The sequence below is a fragment of the Hylobates moloch genome, unplaced genomic scaffold (assembly GCF_009828535.3).
Source record: "Hylobates moloch isolate HMO894 unplaced genomic scaffold, HMol_V3 SCAFFOLD_15, whole genome shotgun sequence".
In the NCBI taxonomy this organism is placed as follows: Eukaryota; Metazoa; Chordata; class Mammalia; order Primates; family Hylobatidae; genus Hylobates; species Hylobates moloch.
In genome coordinates this window covers 91,416,008-91,443,815 of record NW_026652290.1, presented here as the reverse complement: position 1 = coordinate 91,443,815, position 27,808 = coordinate 91,416,008, and the positions used below count along the sequence as shown (strand labels likewise).

Here is a 27,808-nt window from a genome sequence, read left to right as displayed (position 1 = left end):
CCTGAGGTCAGGAGTTGGAGACCAACCTGGCCAACGTGGTGAACCCCGTCTCTACTAAAAATACAAAAATTAGCTGGGCGTGGTGGCGGGCGCCTGTAATCCCAGCTACTCAGGAGGCTGAGGCAGGAGAATCGCTTGAATCCGGGAGGTGGAGGTTGCAGTGAGCCGAGATCGCGCTATTGCCCTCCAGCCTGGGCGACAAGAGCGAAATTCCGTCTCAACAACAACAACAACAACAAAAACAGAAAAGGGGAGAGGTAGGGGGAACAGATCCTTCAGGCCTTATAGGCAGAGAAAGAACTCAAAATTTAAAAATAAAATGATTCTTTATATTTATTATTAAATGTAAAAACATAGATTCCTGAAGGGTTCGGTAGACGCTCCCTCCACCGTAAAATGGGGATGTCGCAACTGTCTCACAGGTTTCCCCCAGGACTAGAGGAGACAAGGGGTCGCGCGCAGCGTCTGACAGGCAGCGGGCACCCAGGAAGGGTCCCCGCCATTTCTGTTGGACTCTGACGTCACGCCAGAGCGACTCCCCACGCGTCGCTGCACGGCCTTGGTCTCCCGGTCCCGCGGCTGGTCTCAGTGCTTCCCCTAGACCTGCACATGCACAGGTGCGGCGCCCCGCCAGGCCCCGGACCGAACGCCCACTTAGCTTCTGCCGGATCCTCCGCCCCGCTTCCTCGGAGGAGCCGGAACCCTGCCCACTCACCGCCCGCGCCGCGGAGCCTTCTGGGAATTGTAGTTCTGGCTCTCCGAGCCCAAGTGCACTTCCGGGTTCGGCCACAAGCGCAGCCATTGTCCCGCGCGCGAACGCTTGCTGTCTCCGAGCAGCTCGGCCCTTTAGAGTTAACCCCCAGCAGCCTTGCGAATGCTGACTAGGAGAGGGGACCGAACTAGCTTAACCCGAGTCGGCCGTGTTGCAGAATCGGGCAGTGGGTTGCTTAACCCGAGTTCGTCCTGCCGCAGAGCCGTGCCAGGCACTGAGGCGGTAACAGGCCCAGCCTGGGCTGCGGGCCAGCGGACGCCCAGGTTGGTAGGGGCGTGGGGCAGTGCTTGGTGTCCGAAGCGCGCATGCGCAGGGTCTACGCGGGAAGCTGGAAGCGGTGGTGAGTGTAGTGGGGAGACCTGGTATCTGTGCGGGTGGCGCTTTAGCCTCGGGTCATCGGGGTTGATGGAGTTACTGGTACAGCTGTATATTTCGCGACTGTCCTCTGCGTGCATGCGCGGGTGCTTGGTCAGGTGGTGCTCTTGTCTGGGGCCTGAGGATGCCCAGGTTGCTGGAACACAGGGCACATGCATTGATGTAAGGGGACATCTTGAGAACTCCCCTCCTCCAATGCCAGGCTTATTTAGTGGAGGCCTGAGGATGGCCGGTTTGATGGAGTGCTCCATTGCAGATTGTGGTTTCTGGAGAAGAGGGGCTGTGCCACTGTCCCTTTGCTCTTCATCAGGTATTTGGGTAGGAAGCAAAAGATTGTAGGTGAGATTCCGAGCAGGTGGCTCTGGGCTCCTGGAGCAGACTACGCGCTTCTCCAAGGTCTGGGGACGCTGTGGTTGGTGGAGAGACCAGATTGGAGTTGTAGATTCTTGTCCCAGAAGAGGCAGTGTTGCTAGTGAACCCTTGGTGGGAATCACCCATGGGCAGCAAACTCCCAGGCTGAAGGAGGGTATCAGGGCCTAGAAACAGGTCCTGGGGGTGTCTGAATGGAAAACAGAAACTTGAACTGATAGTAGGGACCTATGTAGGATAGTGTAGAGCTCTAGGGCATTCAAGATGGGCAGAGACTCCGGGTTGGAGATACAGAATTTGAGTCCAGGAAGGACAGAGCTGCAACAGCTGCCATCAAATTGGTAGCTGGGGAGGAAGCAGTATGTTGCCAGCATCGTTATGAAGCAGGTGTTGCTGAGACCTTTACTTGGGTACGCTATTTGCAGGCGTGAGAATGTGCAGGTTAGTAGAGGGACAGAGTCTGTGCTGCAGATTTAGTCCTGGGAAGAGCTAACTGCACGACACCCAGGCCCTCATGTTTGGGCAAGAGAAGGCCAAAGGGCCGAGTTCCCATTGAGCTGCTGTATCATGGGCTTGAGAACCGCCACGCTGGCGAGTGCCCAGGTCCTGGGGCTGATTGTGGAGCTGTATGCTCAAGCTACTGTTTAGTTGTTGTAGTGTCCTGGCTGCAGGCAAATAGTGGGGCAGTTAACCCCAGAATCCACACAGAGGCTGTGGGTGCCTGAGATGTACCGGGCAGGTTGAGACACAGGGTGAGGGATGTAGATTCTTGTCTCAGGAGCAGGGTGTGCCCCCAGACTGGCAGAGGAGCCAGGTCCTGGATGCAGATTGTGAGCACGAACTTGCTCTGTGGCTGTGTCCGTAGGAGGAGGGAGCCTAGGTGGGTGGCCCATGTGCAGTGGCTGTGGAATAGAGGCCTGGGGGCTCCAGTTGGGATCTGGTCTTAGGAGGCACGGGGCCGCTCCAGCAGCACTCTGCACATGTGCTGGCATTTGGGCATGGGCAGTCCTAGGACCCTGGTTCTGCCTGAGGATGCCCAGGTGTGTGGAGGGAGCAGTTGCACGGGGGCGGGACTGTGTCAGGCACCTCTTATGCACACACCGGTGTTTGGTTGGGAAACAGGAGGCCGGAGATGAGTTTTAGACAGAGGGTGCTGGGGCCTTTGTGTGATTGGAACCCTGATCACAGCCTGATGGTGCCCAGGTTGGTGGAGAGACAGGATTTCCTGAGCCACAGGTGCCCTGAAAGATGTTTGGTCAGAATCTGGGCAGGTGTGCCTCAAGCAGGGGGCTGTGGAGTAAGGTGGAGGAAACAGTTTGGGTGCAATTTCAGGAAACAGCTGCATTGTGAACCTACACTATGCTGCGTGAGAATATGGTGGGAGCAGGGGAGAGAGTAAGTAGGAGAGATGGGGTGCAGGGAGTGGGGTGCCTAGGGTAGGATTTGCCAGGGGCCGCTCTAGCCTTGGATCCCAAAACACCTAGTTGGTACAGAGGCACCTGAGCTTCTGAGACATGTATTTAGAACCTAGGTAGGGCTGCTTTTGTCTGGCTTGTGCTGTTGTCTGTTGGAGGCCCCCAGTCCTGTGCGGGCCTTGTTGTAGTTTCAGGCCTGAGTAAACCCAAGTTGGTGGAGGGACTGGATTAGAGCTACAAATTCAGGGCCTAGGAAGGTGTTAGGGTGGGAATCTGGCTGGCGCTGTTCAAGTAGGAGCCAGTGGACCCCAGAAGTGTGGAGGGAACAGGATGTGGGTACAGCTGAGCTCTGTGCATATGTGCTTGGCTACTTGAGCAGGAAGTAGGTGGCCCTCTGCGCTGGGTTGCTGGAGGGACAGGCCTGGCTGATGGAAGGGTAGGATCAGTCTTAGTTGTTGAATCAGTTCCTGGGAGCAGTGGAGCTGTGTCACCAGCTTCATGCAGTTAGGCAGTGAGTGTGATTCTGGCCCTAGGAAGAAGTGCTGGTTTGGGGCTGTAGATTGAGGTTGGTAGGGGTAGGATGGGGTGAACACCAGGGGGTCCTCGATATGCCTGGTATTTGTGGGGATCCCAGGGCCCAGTGGAATAGGAGAGGGATGGACTGGTGCGGCAGACTTTGGTGGTGGGCAGAAGGCCATGTTGGGCATAAGCTGGGCTTGCAGGTAGATAGTCCATGGGCCCAAGATAGTGGAGGAACCAGGTTGGAGCTGCAGAAACTTGGCCTGGGAGAGGGACTGAGGGACTCTCAGTACATACACAGGTATTTGGGCAGGAAGCTGGCAGGAACCTCCAGAAGTGCATTTGCTATGGGAATGCATCCTGCATCCTGGGAGCAGGGGCTAATGGGGGTGGCGGCCCAGCAGTTCCAGCAGACCTGCGTCTTCATGCTGTACTTGGGGCTTCTCTCAGTGCAGCTCAGGACCTCAGCACCCTGCTGTGCCTGGAGGAGAGCATGGAAGAGCAGGATGAGAAGCCCCCAGAGCCCCCGAAGGCCTGTGCACAGGTGAGTGGAGCCACCTTTCCCAGAGAGACCCAGAGCTTGGGTCTGTCTGCAGCCTGACCCTCTGGGCTTGGGAGGCTGTGGCTCCTCCCTGACTCTCTTTGCAGCCTTTTAGGGGGTTTGGGGCCCTCATGGCCATCAGGCTTCTAACACTTACTATATATTTTATGAATCTCCCTGCTAGTTGCCTCACCTTTTTAGCCCAGATAACTCTTTCTGGAAGGAATTTGGCATCCTGAATCAAAAGCCCTTAAAATACTGATTCCGTTTTGGCCAGCAATTCACAGCTTTTTTTGAGAATGAACAATTGGAAATATACTAAATGTGCGATGCAAGAGGATAGCTGAATGAATTATGATAAGACCATGAAATAGAATACACTGTAGCCATTGAAACTGATATGATAATGCAAATTTAATGACAGAAAAACTTATTTATTACCTATGTTAAGTAAATCGCACTTAGAAATCATCACCTTTTAAAAAGGGATACAGTTTTTGGGTATATAGAAAATATGTTAGAAGACTGTAAATATAGAAATCAGTTAACAAACATCTGTAGTTACTTTATAAGTGACTTTGTTTTATCATTTATTTATCTGTATTTTCTTTTTCTTTTCTTTCTTCTTTTTTTTTTTTTTTTTTTTTGAGGCAGGGTCTTGCTCTCTCGTCCAGGTTGGAGTGCAATGACACGATCCTAGCTCACTGCAGCCTCAAACTCCTGGGCTCAAGCCATCCTCCTGCTTCAGCCTCCTGAATAGCTGGGACTACAGGTGGGCACCACCAAGCCTGGCTAATATTTTTTTTGTGTGTATTTTAAAAATTTTTTGTAGAAACGATATCTCACTATGTTTTCCAGGCTGGTCTCGAACTCCTGGCTTCAAGCCATCCTCCCACCTCAACCTCCCAAAGTGCTAGGATTACAGATATAAGCTACCACACCTGGCTTGTGTTTTCATATTTTTGTACAGGGCACTTTAAGGTAAAAATATTAACAATTCGCCAAGCACAGTGGTTCACACCTATAATCCCTTTTGGAGGCTGAGGTGGGAGGATTGCTTGAGGCCGGGAGTACAGGACCAGCCTGGGCAACATAGTGAGACCCTGTCTCTATAAAAATTTTTAAAAATTAGCCAGGATAGTGGTGCCCACCTATAGTCCCAGATACTTGGGTGGGTGAGGTGGGAGGATCGCCTGAGCCCAGGAGGCCTAGGATGTAGTAAGCTATGATTGTGTCACTGCACTCCAGCCTGGACAACAGAGTGAGACTCAGTCTCTAAAAAAGAAGTTAACAATTTAGAACATTTCCTACCGCAAATATTCTTTGAAAACTCTTAATTTCTTAAAACTGTTAAATTAGAGCTTCTCCTTTCTCTTCCTGAACAAGTCAGCCCTGAAGCCATGAGGTGGGGCAGTGCTAGTGGGCACCTACAGTTGTCGGGGCTGCCTGCTGTGAAGAGAGTGTCCATGTGCAGGGTGTCAGTGACCAAGCAGGGCGAGGAGTGCATCTGCACAGGATGACATCCCAGCATAGTCAGAGCCCGAGTGGAATGAAGAAGTCGCTTGTGCACGTGGGGCAGCCCAGTGTGGGTGTCAGAGCCCAAGTGAGTGAGGCCAGTGTCCATATATGGAGATCTGGTGTGGGGTGACGGGGTCAGAGCAGGTGAGCAAGGCATCCAGAGAGGGGGTGCTTCACTGGGGGCAGTTGGAGCCCAAGTGCAGTGAGTAGGTGTCCATGGTAGATGGGGTGTTGGAGCCAGAGTGGGGTGAGATGTGCACCTCTGTTGGGGGTCAGGTGCAGCCTGGTGTGGCATGACAGCATGAGCATGTTGAGGGCATCATGCATGAGGGTAGCCTGCAGGGGTGTCAGAGCCCAGCAGCATGTGGAGGGTACGGACACAGTGGGGTGGCCTGACGTGGGCTGTCCGAGTCCAAGTGGCAGAGGAGTGAGTCTGAGAGATGGGGCAGCCTAGCCTGGGGAGTCAAAGCCTAAGCAGGGTGAGGAGGTCCCCTTGGCAGAGCCCAGGGCAGAGCATCCATAGGGAGAGGGCGTCATTGTGGAAATGGGAGAGGAACTACCTACGGGGGCTAAATCATAAGTAAGTGTATGTAATAAGGGACTGGAGCCAGGCACCTTGCCATCAACTCAGGGAGGTACAGATATGGCAAGAAAGAACATTTGAGTGGACTCTGGTGTGCAGTGGGAACTGGAGGTTTTATTTTGGGCTCATGGTTTTCAGTACACATTAATCTAGAAATATATAGAGATATGTGCCTGTATCTGTGTGGGTATGTGTGCACACAGATTCCCTGTCTGTCCATGGAGGGCTGGGAGCAGTGACATCTTAATACCACTACACATACCTAGTGCCCACATTTCACCTTCTAAATATGTTACAGGTTTTATGGGTTTATTGTTAATGGCTCTTTAGTGTTAAATTTTTTTGCTGTTACAAATAGCATTGATATAAATGTTTTGTATGGGATTCCATGGATACATGTGCAATTGTTTTAGAAAGAGTTAAGCAAATATAAGTTTACATTTATATCTTAATCAAAACTACAGGTAAAATGTGTGGGTTTTTGTTATTTTGTTGTTGTTTTTTAAGAGACAGGGTCTCACTCTGTCACCCAGTCTGGAGTACATGGCACACCAGCATAGATCACTGCAGCCTGGAATTTCTGCGCTCAAGTGATCCTCCCACCTCAACCTCCTGAGTATTTGGGACTACAGGTGCACACCACCATGCCCAGCTAATTTTCTTATTTTTTTTGTAGAGACAGGGTCTCACTGTGTTGCTCAGGCTGGTCTCGAACTCCTGGGATCACGCCATCCTCCCACCTTGGCCTCCCAAAGTGCCGGGATTACAGGGCGAGCCGCAGTGCCTGGCTGGTAGAACGTGTTTTGATGTGGCCATTGGTGTTCTAATTTAAGCGAGGCACTAGGTGTTTGCTGGGACTCTTAATGGTCCTTTTACCATTTTCTTTTTTGTGAGCTGAATTAGAAGTCTGTTCATTATATGACTTTGGTCACATATTTATTGACTGCCTAACCAGTGTAAGGCCCTGTGCAAAGCACTGTGGGGAAAGATGAGGCAGACAGCACTGCCCTGCACGACTTAGTTCTCACAAACCAGAAATGCGCTTCTTATACTTTCCAAGGCTACACAGGGAAAGCAAAAACGTCCTCTTTGTTGTATTAGTTATCTGTTATTACATACCCCAAAATTTTGCATCTTAAAATAGCCAGTGTTTATTTTGTCACACAATTTCTGAGGGTCAGGAATCCAGGTCAGCTTAGCTGGTTGTTTCTGGTGCTCAGGGTCCCTGAGGAGGTTGCAGGCAAGTTGTTGTCTGGGCTGCTGACTTCTGAAGGCTTGACCAGGTGGGAGGATATTGTTGCAAACTCACTCAGATGGCTGTTGGCAAGAGGTGCTGTACACCAGAGAGGCCTCTTTCCAGGGCTCTTCACAGCATAGCAGTGGGTTTCTGCCAGAGCAGATGATCCCAGTGAGAGAGAGAGAGAGAGAGCAAGAGCACTTAGCCGCACACAGTCAAGATGAAGCCACAATGTCTTTTATCATCTGATTTCAGAAGTGACACACCATCACTTCTTCCATATTGTGTTGGTCACACAGACCCACCTTGGTACCATTGGGCAAGGACTACACAAAGGCATGAATACTAGGTAGTAAGGGTCTTTGGGCGCCATCTCAGAGTCTGGCTACCACGTTTCTCAACTCTGAATGTCCTCTAGTTAATTTTAATTATTATCAGAAGATGAACAAGTACTTGATTTGGACCTGAAGGATATTAGAACCCTGGAAGGGAGAGAAAAATCAAGGGAGCCAAAGTCTTTGCTTTGAACGAAGGCCATGAGTCCAGTGAGCCGATCTAGGAAGAAACCATCTGGGTATTGGGGCATCACCTTAGAGATTTTAGTGGCTCATACACAGGGAAGTAGCAGCTGATCCAGCGAAGGCCTTGAGCCAACTCTGAACCCTACCTGCCTTCAGGGACTGAGACCAAAACTGCTGCCAAGTAGGTGGTAGAATCTCACCCATCCACTATCATTCTCAACATTCGAAGTTGTGCGGGTTGTTGGTGGCCCTATGTGGATGGTCTATTCTGTATATTTCAGGACAGTGAGAATTATTCATGGATGATAAGGTGGGGCCAGAGAGGGAATTTTCTTGTGCATGAGGACTAAAGGGATCCTCTTGTCGGATGATTTCTGAGAAAATCAGGGAAGGGAACCTTCTTTCCAGTGCCGTAGTTTGTGAAGATTGGTTTTATGCCTTCTAGATTTGGTGATTAAGAAACCTCAGGGCCTCCCACATGGGCCCTGTGGACGCCATATCCCTTGAGCTGAAATGTGAGCTCCACCTTCCAGCTCCCAGGGCAGGAAGAGATGGAAACACACCAAGAAGTCTGCCTGTGTGACGCCTGTGTTTTCTAAATGTCCTCACAGATATAGAGGGTTTCCTGCCAGTAGACCCCCAAAGCAAAGCTCTGAGAATTGAGTCCAGTAATACTTCTGTGATTTGATTAGAAACTTCATTTTATTGCCCCAAGAATGCCTCAGATTGGGAAAGGAATATTTGGTCATCTCTATTTATAGGTGAGCAAATAGCCCTAGCCCCAGGTCTGATTTGACCACTGTCTCACTATGAAGTGGACAGGTCACTCTGTGATAGCTCTGCTTGTCTTTTTCCCCCTGCTTTGGGTCCCATGGGGTCCCACCTGTGTTACAGAAGGAACAGTTATTATCTCCTGCCCACAACCCTTTTCTCTGTGCAAGTCAACAGTCTAATTCCTGTTCCCGTTTTGTAAAGTCTGCAAAGAAAAAGGGAAATTCTCCTTTATGACCTAGAGAGGTGACTGTTGAACAAGAGGGTAATTTAAAGATGCTCCAGAGCATACAGAAAGTAGAGTAAAGGTTTTTAATTCTATTCCTATGTCCCAAACTCTGCACGTGTCTCTAGCCTTGTCAAATGCAGAGAACTTTTATTGTGCTCCTCCTCAATACTGAGAATACAAAGATAAAAAATATACAGTGCTTTCTAATATAGAACCCAGGACCCAGGGGAGAGGTACATAGAAATAGTAGTAATATGAAGAGAATAATTTTACTGTTATAGTAAAGGGCCAGCAAAGCTAAGAAGTCCTGAGAGAAGAAGAGTTGAAGCTTTCTGCTATCTGGGAATGCTTCACGGAGGAGGTGGCATTTGATCTGGGCCTTGGGTGATTAGACAGACTTTGGTAAGACAATGGAAAGCAGAAGAGTTTGTGTCAGGCCATCAGTGGACTTAAATGAGCTTACTAAACCTTATTACCGTTAATTTCTGCACTGGTGAAATAGACATATTACTCTTTTCTTCAAAAAAAAGTTGAGGCCAGGTAAAGTGGCTCACACCTGTAATCCCAGCACTTTGGGGGGCCAGCATGGGAGGATCACTTGAGGCCAGGAGTTCAAGACCAGCCTGAGCAACATAGTGAGACTCCCACCTCTACAAAAAATAAAAACAAAAAAATTAGCCAGCTGTGGTGGCGTGCCTCTGTAGTCCCAGCTTCTTGGGAGGCTGAGGCAGTAGGATAGCTTGAGCCCAGGAGTTCAAGACTATAGTAGGCTATGATGGTGCCACTGCACTCCAGCTTAGGCAACAAAATGAGACCCTAGCTCTTAAAAAAAAAAAAAAAAAGTTTAGATGATTTTGTGAGATGGAAATTCTGTGTTGAAGTACTCTATGTATTACTAAAAATACTAGGCAAATGATAGATTACATTGACATTATCTGAAGGAAACTGAGGAAGCTAAGATGTAAATTCAGGAGATAGTCCTAAAATGGTCAGTAATCCAAAGTGAGTAGGACCTAGGGAAGAAGTCAGGGTGTGTGGGTGTGCATGCATGCACGGGCTCACATGCATTTGTTGCAAGCTTGTTTCTGAGCATTTAGTTTGTAAGAGTAAGTTGGGAGCAGGTTCTGGATACTGACGCTTTGAATTTTCTGCGAAGAAAAGGCACCTAACAAAGGTTTCCTCTAACCAAGGGAGGGGCTTGAGCTCAGCTTTGCTTTAGTGCCTCTAGGAACCCCAGGGACAAATGCAAAGTTACAGGTAGCACATTCCATGTCCCTTCTCCTAGTGGCTGTTTATAGTCAGCATACATTTATGAAGAGCCTACTATGTGTCAGTAGTGACCTAAGCACGGTGGAGCCACGGTAAACAGGACAGACAAGATCTCAGCTCTTATGAAACTCACTCTAGTGGAAGAGTTAAATAAAAAGCCAAAGGTAGAAGAATATATGTGATGTGAAGATATGAAAGCAGGGTAAAGTGATAGAGTTGACTGCTGGGGTCAGGGCAAGGAAGGACATTTCATCCAGAGTCTACCTTGAGGAAAGAGGAGCTTTCTTTTGTTTTCTTGTGGAAACTTTTAAACAAAAAGGTGCTAAGAACAGTTTTCATTCAAGAGGAGGTGCAACCATATTCTCCAAATAAAATAGTTTCAGCAGTTATGGCAGATAGTAACATTTTGGAATTTTGTTTCTGCCAAGTACCTGCTGAGAAAAACATGAAGTTGTCCATTTCTTGGTATTATTTCTTAACTGATATTAGCTTTTTCTTTAAAAAAAAATTAACTGACAGAGTGTGATATTAGCTGAAGGAGTCTGTAATAACTTAAAATACAGGTTAGTGTTTACGAGTTTTCCTTTCTTGAGTAACTTTTCTCATTTCCCAGGCATTTTTTAAGAAAAGATGTGTTTGTCATGGCTGTGTATCAGGAATGGAATTTTTCTTTCAGGCCAGATAAGATTGAATCTATTAACAGTTTGGGGTCAAAACTTGTGGCTCCCTTGTACCATCTGTAGTTTGGTTGTGGCTATTTTTTGGCATTGTGAGTTTTATTTTTGTTTTCTGGTATTTTGGGCTATTTTGTAATGTTTATGCAGCAATTTCAAGGCAGTTTAGGCCAGTTGTGGTGGCTCACGCCTGTAATCCCACTTTGGGAGGGTGAGGCGAGAGGATCGCTTAAGACCAGTAGTTTTTTTTGTATTGTCTTTTCTTTTCTCTTTTTCTGTCCTTCCTTCCTTCCTTCCTCCCTCCCTCCCTTCCTTCCTTCCTTCCTTCCTTCCTCCCTCCCTTCCTTCCTTCTCCTATTTCTTTCCTTTTTCCCTTCCCTTTCCTACCCTTTCTTTCCCTTCCCTTCCCTCTTTCTTTCCCTTCCCTTCCCTCTTTCTTTCCTGTCTTTCTTTCTTTCTTTCTCTTTCTTTTCTTTTTTCTTTCTTTCTTTTCCCTCTTTCTTTCCTCTTTCTTTCTTTTCTTTTCTTTCTTTCTTTTCTTTTTTCTTTCTTTCTTTTCCCTCTTTCTTTCCTGTCTTTCTCTCTCTCTTTCTTTCTTTTCTTTTCCTCTTTCTTTCTTTCTCTCTTTCCCTCTCTCTCTTTCTTTCTTGTTCTCTTCTCTTCTTTTCTCTTCTTTCTTTTCTTTCAGGCAAGTTTATTTTAAAAAGTAGGCTGGGCATGGTGGCTCACGCCTGTAATCCCAGCACTTTGGGAGGCCAAGGTGGGCAGATCACAAGGTCAAGAGATCAAGACCATCCTGGCCAACATGGTGAAACCCCATTTCTACTAAAAATACAAAAATTAGCTGGGCGTGGTGATGTGCGCCTGTAGTCCCAGCTACTCAGGAGGCTGAGGCAGGAGAGTCACTTGAACCTAGGAGGCGGAGGTTGCAGTGAGCTGAGATCGCGCCACTGCACTCTAGCCTGGGGACAGCGCGAGACTCTGTCTCAAAACAAAAACAAAAACAAACACACAAAGAAGTAAAGGAATAAGGAATGGCTACTCCATAGGCAGAGCAGCCCCAGGGGCTTCTGGTTGCCCATTTTTATGGTTATTTCTTGATTTTCTGCTAAACAAGGGGTGGATTATTCATGAGTTTTCCAGGAATGGGGTGGGCAATTCCCAGAACTGAGGGTTCCTCTCCTTTTTAGACCATATAGGGTGACTTCCTGACAAAACTGTCAAGGTGCTGAGACCAGCAGTTTGAGACCAGTCTGGGCAACATGACAAGACCCTGTCTTCTACAAAAAATAAAAGGGTAGTGTAACTGTTGTAGTATGTGTGGTAGTAATGCAAGCAACACAACTTCTTGGCATTCACATTGGGCCTTCTTTACATTGCAGCAGCTCTGGCTCTTTGATACTTATTGTGAACCTCACAACCTACCCAGTAAATATACAGTGGTATTTTCAGGTTTGGAGAATCCTTTCCTACCTTTAAATACATTAATGCTACCCATTTTTAATAACTGTTCCTACTGTAATAGTAAAATATTTTCAGATAGATAAGGAGAAAAAATTGACATACTTATACCTTGGCCTCTCAGCATCAAGTGATCCTCCCACCTTTGCCTCCCAAGTAGCTGGGACTGTAGGCACGTACCACCATGCCTGGCTTATTTATTTATTTATTTATTATTTTTTGAGATGGAGTCTCACTCTGTCACCCAGGCTGGAGTGAAGTGGCATGGTCTCAGCTCACTGCAAACTCTGACTCCTGAGTTCAGATGATTCTTATGCCTTAGCCTCCCAAGTAGCTGGGACTACAGGTATACCATACCTAGCTAATTTGTTTTTTTTTTTGTATTTTTAGTAGAGATGGGGTTTTGCCATGTTGACCAGGCTGGTCTCGAACTCCTGAACTCAGGCAATCTGCCCACCTTGGCCTCCCAAAGTGCTAGAATTACAGGTGTGAGCCACCATGCCCAGCCTATTTTATATATTTTGTATAGACAGGGGAGCCTCACTGTGTTGCAGAGGCTGGTCTCGAACTCCTGGGCTCAAGTGATCCTCCCACCTCAGCCTCCCAAAGCACTGTGATTACAGGTGTGAGCTGCTACACCTGGCCACTTTTATTTTCTTTTAGTTTTTGATCCAATGGCTTCTGAAGAAATGAGTTATCAAAAATTAGCAGTAGTTGCTTTTCAATGTTTGATTTGAGGAGGAGCAAAGTATCCTTGAATGGGCTGTCATTTAACAGACTGAATTATTATATCCTGTAGGAAAAAACCTGAGGACACTACAAAGGATTGTGTTGTTTCAAGGTGATTTTTAAAGAGAGAAGCGCCTTTCCTGGTTTCCAAATATTTAATTAAAATAAGTGCTTTTGAAAAACATGGATGCAGCATTAAAAGAGAGACAGTGAACCTGCTCCTCAGTTCTACCCCTTCAAAGAATAACTCCTTTTAACGCTTTTGAGAACACCTTTCCAGATTTTTCCGTGCATATTTATATTTTATAGAAATTTATTCATCTTCTGTATAATGTTCTTAATTTTTTCACTCAGCAATATATTATAGACATCTTTCTATTATTTATATGTATCAGCACATGCAAATTTATTTCTTCTTCTCTTGGCTGCTAAATAGTATTCAGTCATCTGAATAAAGCATAATTTATTTAACCAGGCACTTCCTAGTGGACATTTAATCTCCCTTCCCATCTTGCTATGATAATGTAACTTGCTAATGAGATTTCTTGTACATGCATCCTGATGTACTTTATGTTATTTCCTAAGGATAAGTGCTTACAAGTAGACTTAATGGATGTTACATTACACTTTCAAAAATATTGCCTTTAAAAAAACAAAAATAAAAGAATGTACATAAAAATGGAATAAACTCTGTACATGAATTAATAATATTGTAGCAAAATTTCAGTGTCCTGGTTTTGACAATGTACTGTGGTTATATATGATATTACCAGGGAAAGCTGAGTGTGGCTCTATTTTTGCTACTTCTTGTGAATCTTTAAGGATTTAAAAATAAAGCATTATTTGTAAATACAGATATTTAATATATAGCCAATACAGGAGGGTTGTATCAATTTATATTTCTTCTAAGAATATATGAAGCTCTTGGCCAGTGGGCTGCCAGAGCTGGAGTCATTAGCAACAGACTAATGACTGTGACTGTCACAAAAACACCCGATATGGTCAGGATGTTGGTTATGCACAGGGCTGGAGCAAATAAGTAAATATAAAGAGGAAAATGGGAGTCAGAGAAAGAAAGTATACATAAAGAAAGGAGAAAAGCTAGATAGAATAAAATGTGTTGTTGAATTGTAATTGGAGGTATCCATGTGAACTTATGGTCTCTAATATCTACAGATAAGGATTCCCTATTTCATAAATGGTGCTGGGAAAACTGGCTAGCCATATGTAGAAAGCTGAAACTGGATCCCTTCCTTACACCTTATACAAAAATTAATTCAAGATGGATTAAAGACTTAAATGTTAGACCTAAAACCATTAAAATCCTACAAGAAAACCTAGGCAATACCATTCAGGACATAGGCGTGGGCAAGGACTTCATGTCTAAAACACCAAAAGCAATGGCAACAAAAGCCAAAATTGACAAATGGGATCTCATTAAACTAAAGAGCTTCTGCACAGCAAAAGAAACTACCATCAGAGTGAACAGGCAACCTACAGAATGGGAGAAAATTTTTGCAACCTACTCATCTGACAAAGGGCTAATATCCAGAATCTACAATGAACTCAAACAAATTTACAAGAAAAAAACAAACAACCCCATCAAAAAGTGGGCAAAGGACATGAACAGACACTTCTCAAAAGAAGACATTTATGCAGCCAAAAAACACATGAAAAAATGCTCATCATCACTGGCCATCAGAGAAATGCAAATCAAAACCACAGTGAGATACCATCTCACACCAGTTAGAATGGCCATCATTAAAAAGTCAGGAAACAACAGGTGCTGGAGAGGATGTGGAGAAATAGGAACACTTTTACACTGTTGGTGGGACTGTAAATTCAACCATTGTGGAAGTCAGTGTGGTGATTCCTCAGGGATCTAGAACTAGAAATACCATTTGACCCAGCCATCCCATTACTGGGTATATACCCAAAGGACTATAAATCATGCTGCTATAAAGACACATGCATACATATGTTTATTGTGGCACTATTCACAATAGCAAAGACTTGGAACCAAACCAAATGTCCAACAACGATAGACTGGATTAAGAAAATGTGGCACATATACACCATGGAATACTATGCAGCCATAAAAAATGATGAGTTCATGTCCTTTGTAGGGACATGGATGAAACTGGAAAATATCATTCTCAGTAAACTATCGCAAGGACAAAAAACCAAACACTGCATGTTCTCACTCATAGGTGGGAATTGAACGATGAGAACTCATGGACACAGGAAGGGGAACATCACACTCCGGGGACTGTTGTGGGGTGGGGGAGGGACAGCATTAGGAGATATACCTAATGCTAAATGACGAGTTAATGGGTGCAGCACACCAACATGGCACATGGATACATATGTAACAAACCTGCACATTGTGCACATGTACCCTAAAACCTAAAGTATAATAAAAAAAAAAGAAATAGATGTTTGATTTTGACGTAAAGAGGTGAGCATCTGTTTGTATATTCACAGCAGTTTTTTCATAGTTGCATGTGCATTTTTCTTTGTTTTTCTGTTGAGGCTACCTTTTACTGATTTGGAAGAAGTCTTAGTAGTATAGATTCTTATTGATCATGTGGCACCTTTTGCTAAACTTTTTTTTTTTTTTTTGAGATGGAGTCTTGCTCTGTTGCCTAGGCCGGAGTACAGTGGCATGATCTTGGCTCACTGCAACCTCTGCCTCCTGTATTCAAGTGATTCTCCTGCCTCAGCCTACCAAGTAGCTGGGACTGCAAGTGTGCATCACCATGCCCGGCTAGTTTTTGTATATTTAGTAGAGACGGGTTTCACCATGTTGGCCAGGCTGGTCTCAAACTCCTGACCTCAAGTGAACTCCCTGCCTCAGCCTTCCAAAGTGTTGGGATTACAGGTGTGAGCCACCACACCCGGCCTGCTAAACATCTTATGAAATTCATCTGTTGATCTTTTTCTTTATGATGCTGGCATTGGTCATTGTAGGGACCAGCTCCACAGGGTCGGTGGGTCTCTCCCCGTGTGTGGAGATGAGAGAGTGTAGAAATAAAGACACAAGACAAAGAGATAAAAGAAAAGGCAGCTGGGCGTGGGGGACCACTACCACCAAGTCATGGAGACTGGTAGTGGCCCCAAATGCCAGGCTGCACTGATATTTATTGGATACAAGACAAAGGGGCAGGATAAGGAGAGTGAGTCATCTCCAATGATAGGTAAGGCCACATGGGTCACCTGTCCACTGGACAGGGGGCCCTTCCGTGCCTGGCAGCTGAGGCAGAGAGAGAGAGAGGAGACAAAGAGAGAAACAACTTACACCATTATTAGAGACTTTTAGCTCTTTCACTAATTTGCTACTGCTATCTAATAGAAGGCAGAGCCAGGTGTACAGGATGGAACATGAAGGCAGACTAGGAGCATGACCACTGAAGCACAGCATCACAGGGAGACAGTTAGGCCTCCGGATAACTGCAGGCGAGCCTGACTAATGTCAGGCCCTCCACAAAAGGTGGAGTAGAGTCTTCTCTAAACTCCCCCAGGGAAAGGGAGACTAGTAGTGGGTGTTTTTCCTTGACACTTACGCTACCGCTAGACCACAGTCCGCCTGGCAATGGGCGTCTTCCCAGACGCTGGCGTTACCGCTAAACCAAGGAGCCCTCTGGTGGCCCTGTCTGGGCATAACAGAAGGCTCACACTCCTGTCTTCTGGTCACACCTCACTATGTCCCCTCAGCTCCTATCTCTGTATGGCCTGGTTTTTCCTATGTTATGATTATAGAGTGAGGATTATTATAATATTGGAATAAAGAGTAATTGCTATAAACTAATGATTAATGATATTCATATATAATCATATCTAAGATCTATATCTGGTATAACTATTCTTGTTTTATATTTTATTATACTGGAACAGCTCGTGTCCTCAGTCTCTTGCCTTGGCACTTGGGTGGCTTGCTGCCCACAGGTCATGCTGTATTCCATTTTATTTGCTTATAATTTTGTGACCCAGGAATTTTGGCAGGTCCCACTGGACAGTTCTTAGTGTCTTAGTGCTCCTTAGTGTCTTGGATCACTCAGTCAGCTGCATTTAGCTGCAACTGGGCTGGCCCAGAAGACCCACAAGGCCCAGGTCTCTGTGGGCCTTGGTGCTCCTCCAGGTATCTCCTCTCTCTCTCCACATGGTTAGCTGAGCTTACTACTGGGAGAAAAGAGGAGAAGTATGTTAGGAGGGATGCATTAAAACAGGTGGTATGTCAAATCTTAGCCTACTGACAGGAGGAGATTTGAGCTGCCACTTAGCTCCCTGATTATTTTCCTTTTTCTCATCTGTTTTGCCATTTCAGGATTCTTTCCTTCCTCAAGAGATTATCATCAAAGTTGAGGGAGAAGACACTGGGTCTCTGACCATCCCATCTAAGGTAGGTTGGGCAAGGCCTCTGTCTTTACACTAAGAAATGTGCGTGGCTGGGAAGTGAGTAGAAAGTGAGGAAATAGGCTGGGCGTGGTGGCTCATGCCTGTAATCCCAGCACTTTGGGAGGCTGAGGCAGGTGGATCATGAGGTGAGGAGATCGAGACCATCCTGGCTAACATGGTGAAACCCTGTCTCTACTAAAAAAATACAAAAAAAATTAGCCAGGCATGGTGGCGGGTGCCTATAGTCCCAGCTACTCAGGAGGCTGAGGCAGGAGAATGGTGTGAACCTGGGAGGTGGAGCTTGCAGTGAGCTGTGTTTGCGCCACTGCACTCCAGCCTGGGCGACAGAGCGAGACTCCATTTCAAAAAAAAAGAAAGTGAGGAAATGGAGATAAGAGTGGACAACTTTTTCAAGAAGTTTGGTTATTGTGTGAAAGGTAGAAGAAAGTGAAAACTTCAAGGACTCTTGAGATTGAGGGTTTTTTTTAAAGGGATTTAAAAGATTCAATGTAGTTTAAATGATTATAGGAAGGAGTTAGTAGAGGAAAAAAAGTTATTCATCAGGTGACAAGAGAGAAACTATAAAGCAGAGTCCTTGGTTAGCACCAGAGAAATTAATTCAGAGGAGAAGGATTTATATAGGAACAGTGAGGTTGAGGGAATTATTTGAAAGGTTGATTTTTCACTGTGAAAAATCAGATGAGCATGATCTATCACAAGGGTAGAGAAGGCTTAAAATAGCAATTTTGGATTATGAGAGGAAACAGGCTGCTCCAGTAAATGTAATAGGATTGCTGGTCAATCTGAAAGGTTCATTCAGAGATAGTGGCCATTAATTTATAATACTCTATCCTGCTGCTTTTGTGGATTTTTCCCTGCAGTGGCAATTTGTAGCCCACTTTCCACAGATAGCAGATTGACATTCAAATTCATTTAGTTTTTGTAATTTGCCAGGTCCACTTCCTATGGAGTGGACTCTCCAAAGGTCAAGGGAATACTTGAAAGAGAATTAAAAAATATGTCAAGTAGAAAGATTGAAAAGAATGATCCATGGACCTTAAATTGAGTAATTAATACAGAAGGGATAAAGAGCCCACTAAGTAGAAATGAAAAATAATATAAGCTGGTAGTGGTAATTGTAGACATTTCAGTAGCATAATGGCCCTGAACTTTCAAGGAACAAGAGTAAAGGGAGAAAATTGAGCCAGTACAGTGGAGCAATCTGACATTGTAGTGAAACGTGGGCAGTTTTGTATTTGTGAGTCAAAAGGTGGAGTGTTTTATGACAATTTCAAGGTCTGGGGTGTCCCCCGAAGAGTGAGCTGATGAAGAGCAGCTTCAGGATATGAGACTTGGGTTAGCCATATGAATTGATGACTGAGAACACAGTCATCAATGTGCAAGCTTGAGGTTGTATCCCTCTACTACTAACCTTAGGCATATGTCTTAATTTCTCTGGCTCCCTTGGTCTTCATAAGAAAAAAATAGTACTGCTAATAGTGTTTTCTCACAGGAGCCCTGTGAGAATTAAATGAATAATCCATGTGACATGTTAGCACAATGCCTGACACCATGGTGGTGCTTCATGCAAGCTCATAAGTGCTTCATTAAAGCCAGTTATTTTTATATTCTCATCAGCTGACTATACAAGTCGTTGCTATAGACAATATGAGACAAGACAGTACAAGTTTTTTATTAGAGGATAAATCCCAAGTATGAATCTTCAGTGAATGGGAGTGGGGGTGGTGTTCAGGAGGTGGGTAGGACAGAGCTCCAAGAAGTGAGGTAAATGGCATGAGTTTCAGAGTAACTGGGAGGACATGCACTCCTTCTTTGATGCTGAGATCTAGGATGGGAGAGTATGAGCCTTCTTAGCCTCGGAGGACTGAGGAGGAGGGAAGTTGTCAGCAGGAAGTATAAGTCTCTATTAACACAGGGATGTATAGGGAATGTTTGGTGAGGGATATTGGAACTGCAGTATTTTATTATTATTATTATTTTGAGACAGGGTCTCACTCCAGTCATCCAGGCTGGAGTGCAGTGGTGTGATCACGGCTCACTGCAGCCTTGACTTCCCAGGCTCAGGTGATTCTCCAAACCTCAGCCTCTGAGTAGCTGGGACTATAGGCATGCACCAGCACGCCTGGCTAACTTTTTGTGTTTTTAGTAGAGACAGGGTTTCACCATGTTGCCCAGGCTGGTCTTGAACTCCTGGGCTGAAATGATCCATCCACCTTGGTCTCCCAAAGTGCTGGGATTATAGGCATGAGTCACCACACCTGTCCTATTTTATTGTTACAAAAGATGAGTTTCAAGGGCAGTTGAAGATTTTGGGAAGGAGTTTTCAGGCATGAGGAATTTGGCAGAAGTGAGAAGAATAGAATAAGTGGAATAGAAGTCCAGAAAAGCTAGTATCTACACATTGAGGGGCCTTTTCAAATGGGTATGTGGTACAGCTTGTGAGATTCAGGTGAGGGGAGATGACTTAAATCAATTTGGGTGAGGGTTATTTTGATATCTTAGAATGTTTATTGATACTGTACATTCACTTACTGAAATAATTTGTTAAATATAAATGTAATATCTACTATATATAAACACTATGCTAAGCATTGGAGTTACATTTGCAAACTGTAAATACTTTGTCCCTGCCTTCATGGATCATGGCCTAGTGACAGAGATGACCATTATGCAAATAATGGAACTTTGAGACTATATAGTTGGGAGTGGAGTGGGGGTGCTAATCTAGTTTAGTATTATCTGTTTGACAGGTGAACAAGCTTTATACTAAAGAGACCTATATTAAACAGAAAGGAAGAGTGTTTATTAAAAAGAAGCATGCATTACAGATTGAAAGACAATACCTTAAAGATTAATGTTAAATATAGGTGGCAGTTGGCAAGTTATTTTTTGAATTTCGTGTTGGGCTAATCATGAAAACATTTGAGGTTTCAGTGAAATTTTTAGGCTCAAACTTAGAGGCATATACAGCAGTATTTTGCATGTGTTTTCATGGCATTCAGGACCCTGTACCCTATTCATGAACTGCAGCTCAAGAATGCCTGGTCTATTTAAAGAGCCTTTAGTGGCAAGAGGCATTTGACTTCCCCTTGTCTTTGCTGTGCCTGGGTAAGGACAGATCACCTTTAGCACTTCTTTTTTGGATTAAAATTCCTGCCCAGTTATCTTAAGCACAGGCCCTTTCCTGCTTAGAGGAGGCAGCCCAAGAGACCCCATTTATATGGCAGTAATAACAGTGAATGTCTCCTAAAAGGCTCTGCTATGCAGCTGGATATGGATAGAAACAGAACTGTTATTTGAAGACTGAGTGTTCAGAATAAAGGTCACTTTGGCTCTCAGTTAATCTTTCAGTATCCTGAGACCTACTAATCATAACAGTACAGGCTAAGCACACCTAATCCAAAAATCTGAAATTGTCCAAAATTTGAAGGTTTTGGAGCCCCAACATAATGCCACAAGTAGAAAATTCTACACTTGACCTCATGTGACCAGTCACAGTCAAAACAGTCAAAACTGTTTCATACACAAAATTTTTTTTTAAATTGCATAAAATCACCATTAGGCTATATGTTTCAGGTGTATATGAAACATAAATGAATTTGTGTTTAGACTTGGATCCCATCTTCAAGGCATCTCATCATGTAAATGCAAATATTTCAAAATCTGAAATCCAAAATTCTTCCAGTCCAAAGTGTTTTGTCTATGGGATACTCAGCCTGTAATTGCTGGCCTTTGTTGTTTCGTCAGTAAACTCTGCTAGTGGCTTTTCATAGATCATCGTAATTATTCATTCAACCCAATGATTTAGGTATTATTAGGCCTAATAAATAGAAATGGAGTAAACTCACCACTAAAAGACAATTGGGTCCGGTGTGGTGGCTCATCCCTGTAATTCCAGCACTGTGGGAGTCTGAGATGGGAAGATTTCTTCAATACAGGAGTCTGAGACCAGCCTAAGCAATATAATGAGGGCCTGTCTCTACAAAATTTTAAAAATTAGCCAGGCACGGTGATGCACACCTGTAGTCCCAGCTACTTGGGAGACTAGGTGGGAGGATCACTTGAGCCCAGAAGATGGAGGCTGCAGTGGGCCATGATTGTGCCACTGTACTCCAGCCTGGGCAACAGAGTGAGGCCCTGTCTCAAAAGAAAAAAAAAGGATAGATTGTCAGATTAGATGTATTTCTTAAGGAGATATATGCCCTTTATAGGTGAAAAAGCCGTCTTTTTATCTTCTACATCCAGTGTTCTTCACCTATACATACTGCTTTTCATTGAGGTCCACATTTCATTTTCTGTCTCATGCATTAGCAAAGTACAGCCTGTGGCTGTTTTTGTAAATAAAGATCTATTGCAATGTAGCCACACTCATTTGTTTATATATTTTCTGTGGCTAATTTCTTGCTATAGCAGCAGAGTTGAGTAGTGTGATAGAGAGTGTATGGCTGGCAAAGTGTAAAATATTTACTGTCTGGCCTTTGACAGAAAAAAAATCAACCACCCCTGTTTCATTAGTTTCTTGGGAATTTGGAGGGAATTCCTAAGTGGGAATTCTATATTCACCAGTGCAAAAGTCAGAATAAGCACCCTTTTTAAGGCAGACAAGATAAAATAGTTTATATCAGTCCTTATCTGGTGTTCTTCTTTGGAGTTGTAAAAACAGGTCTAGCATCCAAAACCCAAAGAGCTCACCCAGAGGGCACCTGTACATCTTGACTGGAATCTTTTGGGCACTGACAATTTCAGGACAACTCCCAGGTCACCAGATTTTCCTTTTTCCATCTGTCAGACTTTTCCTCCTCCATGAACTTTGGAAGGAAATGATGCCCAGCTGAGCAGGAATGTGTGTCCTTTTTTAGGAAGGAGTGAACTTCAAGATTGTGACTGTGGACTTCACACAGGAGGAACAGGGTACTTGGAACCCTGCTCAGAGGACCCTGGACAGAGATGTGATCCTGGAGAACGACAGGGACCTAGTCTCCTGGGGTAAGAATACACTTCTTTTTAATGTAGATCCATCTACTGAAATGATTTCACATTCCGATTGATTAAGAACTGTGAAATTCAGCAGCCAGAATGATTTTGGCTGCATATAGATTGTGTTTGTGCTCTTTATTCCCCAGTGAAGATTAATTTTAGTTTGTAGAGTAGAAACAGTGCAGATTCTTGGGCTTGAGATTTTCAGTCTTCATGTTCCTAAAGACCAAAGGCTGGGACCAGATTCTGCAGTAATTTTCTTTTGTCCCCAGCTTTGGACACTCAAATTCCTATATCTTTCCTTATCAGCTTTTTGAACCAGATACAATCTCCTAGTTGGAGCAAGGGAAAGAATATAAAAAGAATTTTCCAATACATGTGTTCAAGTGAGAACCAGACACATAGGGGTCATTACAGGTGTAGAAGGTTCATTTGAAAAAGTCCCCATAGAAGATGCCACATTTTTCTTCATTTCCCACCTCCTGGTGGACTGTATATATGACCACTTTTTCCATATATACTGTCTATTGCTTGACTTAGTAGCCACCCAGGCTACTAGGAGCACACTTCTAGTCTGTCTCAGTTGGAATCACAGAAATTCGTGGGGCTCTATTAGCTCCTAAGGTATTTAGGGAACTGGATAATAATGCCTCATTCCTTTTCTTTTGTTCACAAACGTAGTTTCCTCATGTCTAACTGACACAGAGTACAGTATTTAGCAAGTTTTGTGCCTTCAGAAATTCCTAGATATGTAGACACTAATCTCTTAGTGAATACCTGTGTAGCACTAAAGAGTGGAAAAGACTCTCTATTCTTTACATATTGCAAAATTGGGTTGCAATTCTGTAGGTTCTATGTAGATGATCTTATTTTGGAATATGCAGGTATTTGACATCCAGAGTCTTATTTATTCAGGCTAAGATTAAACCAAGATTACAGTAGTTCCATTTTAATGCTCTGTTGTAATATTGGACTGTGCTAGTTCTGTACTTAATGCTTTATCTCACCCTTTTGCTTTTCCAACCTAGGTTATCGGTCAGTATTTGAAAACAAATCCATATATGTTTTTCATACTTTCTTGTTAGCTTTATTCCATTTTTCCGGCTCTTATATTTTTTGGCTAAGATGTCTTATATTGCTTTCTTTCAGACTTGGCAACTGCAGTTGGAAAAAAAGATTCAACTTCAAAGCAGAGGATTTTTGATGAAGAACCAGCTAATGGAGTGAAGATAGAAAGGTTTACAAGGGATGATCCTTGGTTATCTTCATGTGGAGAAGTTGGTGATTATAAAGACCAGTTGGAGAAGCAACAGGAAAAACAAGAGATACTTTTGCAGGAAGTGGCATTCACTCAAAGGAAAACGGTTATTCATGAGAGAATCTGCAAAAGTGATGAACCTGGGGAGAAGAGTGGTCTGAATTCCAGTCTATTTTCATCCCCAATTATACCCATAAGAAACCATTTTCATAAACGTGTATCACATGCTAAAAAATGGCATCTTAATTCTGCTGTAAACAGTCATCAGAAGATTAATGAGAATGAGACACTATATGAAAATAATGAATGTGGAAAACCCCCTCAGAGCATTCACCTTATTCAGTTTACAAGAACTCAAACAAAAGATAAATCCTATGGATTTAGTGACAGTATTCAGTCTTTTTGCCATGGTACACCCCTACATATACATGAGAAAACCCATGGAGGAGGAAAAACCTTTGATTTTAAAGAATATGGGCAAGTTTTGAACCCCAACATATCCTATAATGAACAACAGAGAATTCCTTTTGAAGAGAGTCAATATAAATGTAGTAAAACCTCTCAGAGTTCCTCCCTTACTCAAAACACGAGAAATAATTCTGAAGAGAAACCTTTTGAATGTAATCAGTGTGGGAAATCCTTCAGCTGGAGCTCTCATCTTGTTGCACATCAGAGAACTCATACAGGGGAGAAACCTTATGAATGTAGTGAATGTGGAAAATCCTTCAGCCGGAGCTCGCACCTTGTTTCTCATCAGAGAACTCATACTGGAGAGAAGCCTTACAGGTGTAATCAATGTGGGAAATCCTTCAGCCAGAGTTATGTCCTTGTTGTGCATCAAAGAACTCATACTGGAGAGAAACCTTATGAATGCAATCAATGTGGAAAATCATTCAGGCAGAGCTATAAACTTATTGCACATCAAAGAACACATACCGGAGAGAAGCCCTATGAATGTAATCAATGTGGGAAATCATTTATCCAGAGCTATAAACTTATTGCACATCAAAGAATTCATACTGGAGAAAAACCCTATGAATGCAATCAGTGTGGGAAGTCCTTTAGTCAAAGTTATAAACTTGTTGCTCATCAGAGAACTCACACAGGAGAAAAACCCTTTGAATGTAATCAGTGTGGGAAATCCTTCAGCTGGAGCTCTCAGCTTGTCGCACATCAAAGAACTCACACTGGAGAGAAACCGTATGAATGTAGCGAATGTGGAAAATCTTTTAACCGCAGTTCTCACCTTGTTATGCATCAGAGAATTCACACTGGGGAAAAACCGTATGAATGTAATCAGTGTGGGAAATCCTTCAGCCAGAGTTATGTTCTTGTTGTACATCAGAGAACTCATACTGGAGAAAAGCCCTATGAATGCAGTCAATGTGGGAAGTCCTTCAGACAGAGTTCATGCCTTACCCAACATCAGAGAACTCATACTGGAGAGAAACCGTTTGAATGTAATCAGTGTGGAAAAACATTTAGTTTGAGTGCTCGACTTATTGTGCATCAAAGAACTCATACTGGAGAGAAACCCTTTACATGTATTCAGTGTGGAAAAGCTTTCATTAATAGCTATAAACTTATTAGGCATCAGGCAACTCATACTGAAGAGAAACTCTATGAATGTAACTAGTTTGTAAATCCCCTGGGATTTATTCCTTTTTATTTCATTCTTTTAAAAAATGTATTTTAAGGTAGTACATGTAGTGGGAAGAACTACTATAAAAACAATATATGCAGGAAAACTTCCAGTCCTCTGTTAATTATGTGTCTGAAATTTGTTCTGGAAAAAAAAGGGGGAAAATCTATGAATGACTTCTCAACCTAGCAATTCCATATACAACATTAAGATTCTTAGGACATATTCCTATGAAAATAATAAATACTGGCACTTTTCCTTGCAGAAAGCACTCAGACCTGAATCAGAGAATATCATATGCCAAAGCCAACTGCCAGTGTGTCAGACCTCTTTTTCAATAAAGAGTAAATGGAATGCTAACACTAGTGGGCTTATTGAGAAAATTGAAAGGCTGCTGTAGTGTTTAGAACGTAGGCTGGAAAACCATATTTTAGTGCATCATTTTACTACATGATCTTCCAATTAGATAGCTTGTAATCTGTTCCTTACAGTACTGGCTGTTGTTACATGTGAAGATTTTGTAAATTTTAGGAAAGTGTCTATGATATATAGTGAAAAATATGGGAAAAGAATATAGAAGTAATATTCACTTCTATAACCATTCTGATAAAATATTTGTGTATGGATTAGAATAGAAAGGGATTATGGATGTATCTATTCAATTTCTCAGTTTATGTTGGGCCTTCATTTTTGGAATGTATGCTGTTATGCTATGATAAATTATATAATGAGTAAAAATTATTCAAAAACAAAAACGAAATACAAAGATTTCCTTCTTTGACTATTTAGGAAAGACTAAGCAACCAAATAGCAAAGATCCCTCAGGATAATGAGGTTTATGTTTCGAATAGCATGAGCAGATTACTACTTAGGACATAGATTCCTAGGAACGTTCCTCATTGAAAATAAAATAGATTCCTGGAAATAGGTAACTAGAAATTTTGGCCAGAAATGGTTTCATATGAAGAACTGAGAATGCGTGGGAAGTATAGAGGGCAAGTGGGCTTATTTTCGTTTAGGCAAAGCTATATTAATGAACTCTATTTTCATGTTTTCGTTCTTCCTCTCATATAGTATTGTCTCTTTCCTCTGGGATATGTTCCCTGATGTCAGAGTCCTCTGAATAGAAGGGTGCTTCCCTGGCTCAGTGCTGACCATCTAAATTATGCTTGCAAGAATGCTTTCATGAGTTTTAGTTACTCTTTGATATTTAAGATTTGATTAACTTGTCTTTCTTACCTTTCCCTTGAATCATGAATTTGAATCCTGTGGATTACCATATATTGAAGCCTCTGATCCCAGAAAGGCAGTAAGCTGAAAGTTGAACTGAGAGACCAGATAATAGAGGTTGATCTTGGGAAAGGAAAGAAAACTTAAAGGGTAACTGATGGGGTTATCCTTAGCAAAATTCTATCCCTATGAGATGGCCCTAAGTGGAGCCATCTCTGTGAGGATTAATCCAGAGATTGTTGCACACCTGGCAGTGTCATGTGTGGGAAAACAGTTGCTGATGTTTTCATGGAGTGTGAAATACTGAAAGCTGCAGGCGTCCCTTGGGGACCACTGACCCACACTTTGAAGAACCCTCAATGAGTCTGAAAGAGGTTAAGTATCTTCTTGGGAAGGATGTATTCCAGGCTCCAGGCCTAGTCTTACATGGCCCAGTAGGGTTGAAAGACTGTGCCCATGCAATGGTCTTTTCCTAAGACAGTTGAACAAAGTTCCAAGTCTGTCTGTCTTATTTTACCCATCTTTAAGAAGCACAAAGGGGATATGAGAAAAACAAATGCTGAAATGAAAATTTTAACTGATATCTTACTTATCTCACAAGTCGTGTAAAGAAAGAAATGATATGGTTGAATATTAGATTAGATGGTTTAATGATGTTTTGAGTGTTATATATGAGCCATGATGAGACCTAGAAATTAAAGTAAAAATAAAAAATATATAAGCCATGAACATTCTTCATATTCAGTGACAGCCTGCCTGCCACACCCAGGAATTACAGAGACACTCATAGACCTCACGGGATGCTCCCCTATGTCTCCCATCTCATCACCACCAGCCCTCAGGGAGTCTCATGTCTCCCAATTACTCTCCAATCATCCCTAGATTTCTGTAACAGTCAGGCCCTGACACCCATGTAACAACCAGAAACTCAGGGACCTCACATGGCTCTGGCCCCATGTCTCCCAACTCTTTACTCCAGGCCCTCAGGTACTCTCCTGTGTCTCCCAGATTGTCTCTCATAATCCCCAGCTTACTGCAACATTCAGCTCCCCAAACCCAAGTATCACCTATAGACACAAATCTCAGGGCCCTCTTCTATCATGTCTCCCATCTCTTCACCTGCAACCCTCAGGGACTTTCCTGTGTCTCCCAGCTCCTCTCCAGCCATCCCCAGATTTCTCCTTGGGTAAGCCCCTAACACACAGGAGTCACCCAGAAACTCATAGACCTCACTGTGCTCCTCCCTTATCTCTGTCACCTCTATACCACCATTCCTTAAGGCCTCATCTGTGTCTCCCAGCT

The 27,808-nt window shown here is 43.6% G+C and overlaps 1 protein-coding gene across 3 annotated transcripts; it reads left to right on the top strand.

Moving 5' to 3' along the window:
• The first annotated feature begins 788 nt into the window (after positions 1-788).
• Positions 789-27,232, top strand: ZNF180 (zinc finger protein 180). 3 transcript variants are annotated; one of them, XM_032177163.2, is made up of 5 exons: positions 789-1,035; positions 3,901-3,994; positions 17,308-17,382; positions 22,259-22,385; positions 23,526-27,232. In XM_032177163.2, exons 1-5 carry the CDS (start codon positions 875-877, stop codon positions 25,268-25,270), a joined length of 2,202 nt encoding a protein of 733 aa, XP_032033054.1. In that variant the 5' UTR covers positions 789-874; the 3' UTR covers positions 25,271-27,232. The 3 variants fall into 3 exon arrangements, with proteins under 3 accessions (XP_032033054.1, XP_032033056.1, XP_058284875.1); XM_032177165.2 differs by having other exon boundaries at positions 789-1,112; XM_058428892.1 differs by lacking the exon at positions 17,308-17,382 and having other exon boundaries at positions 792-1,035.
• Positions 27,233-27,808: the final 576 nt, after the last annotated feature.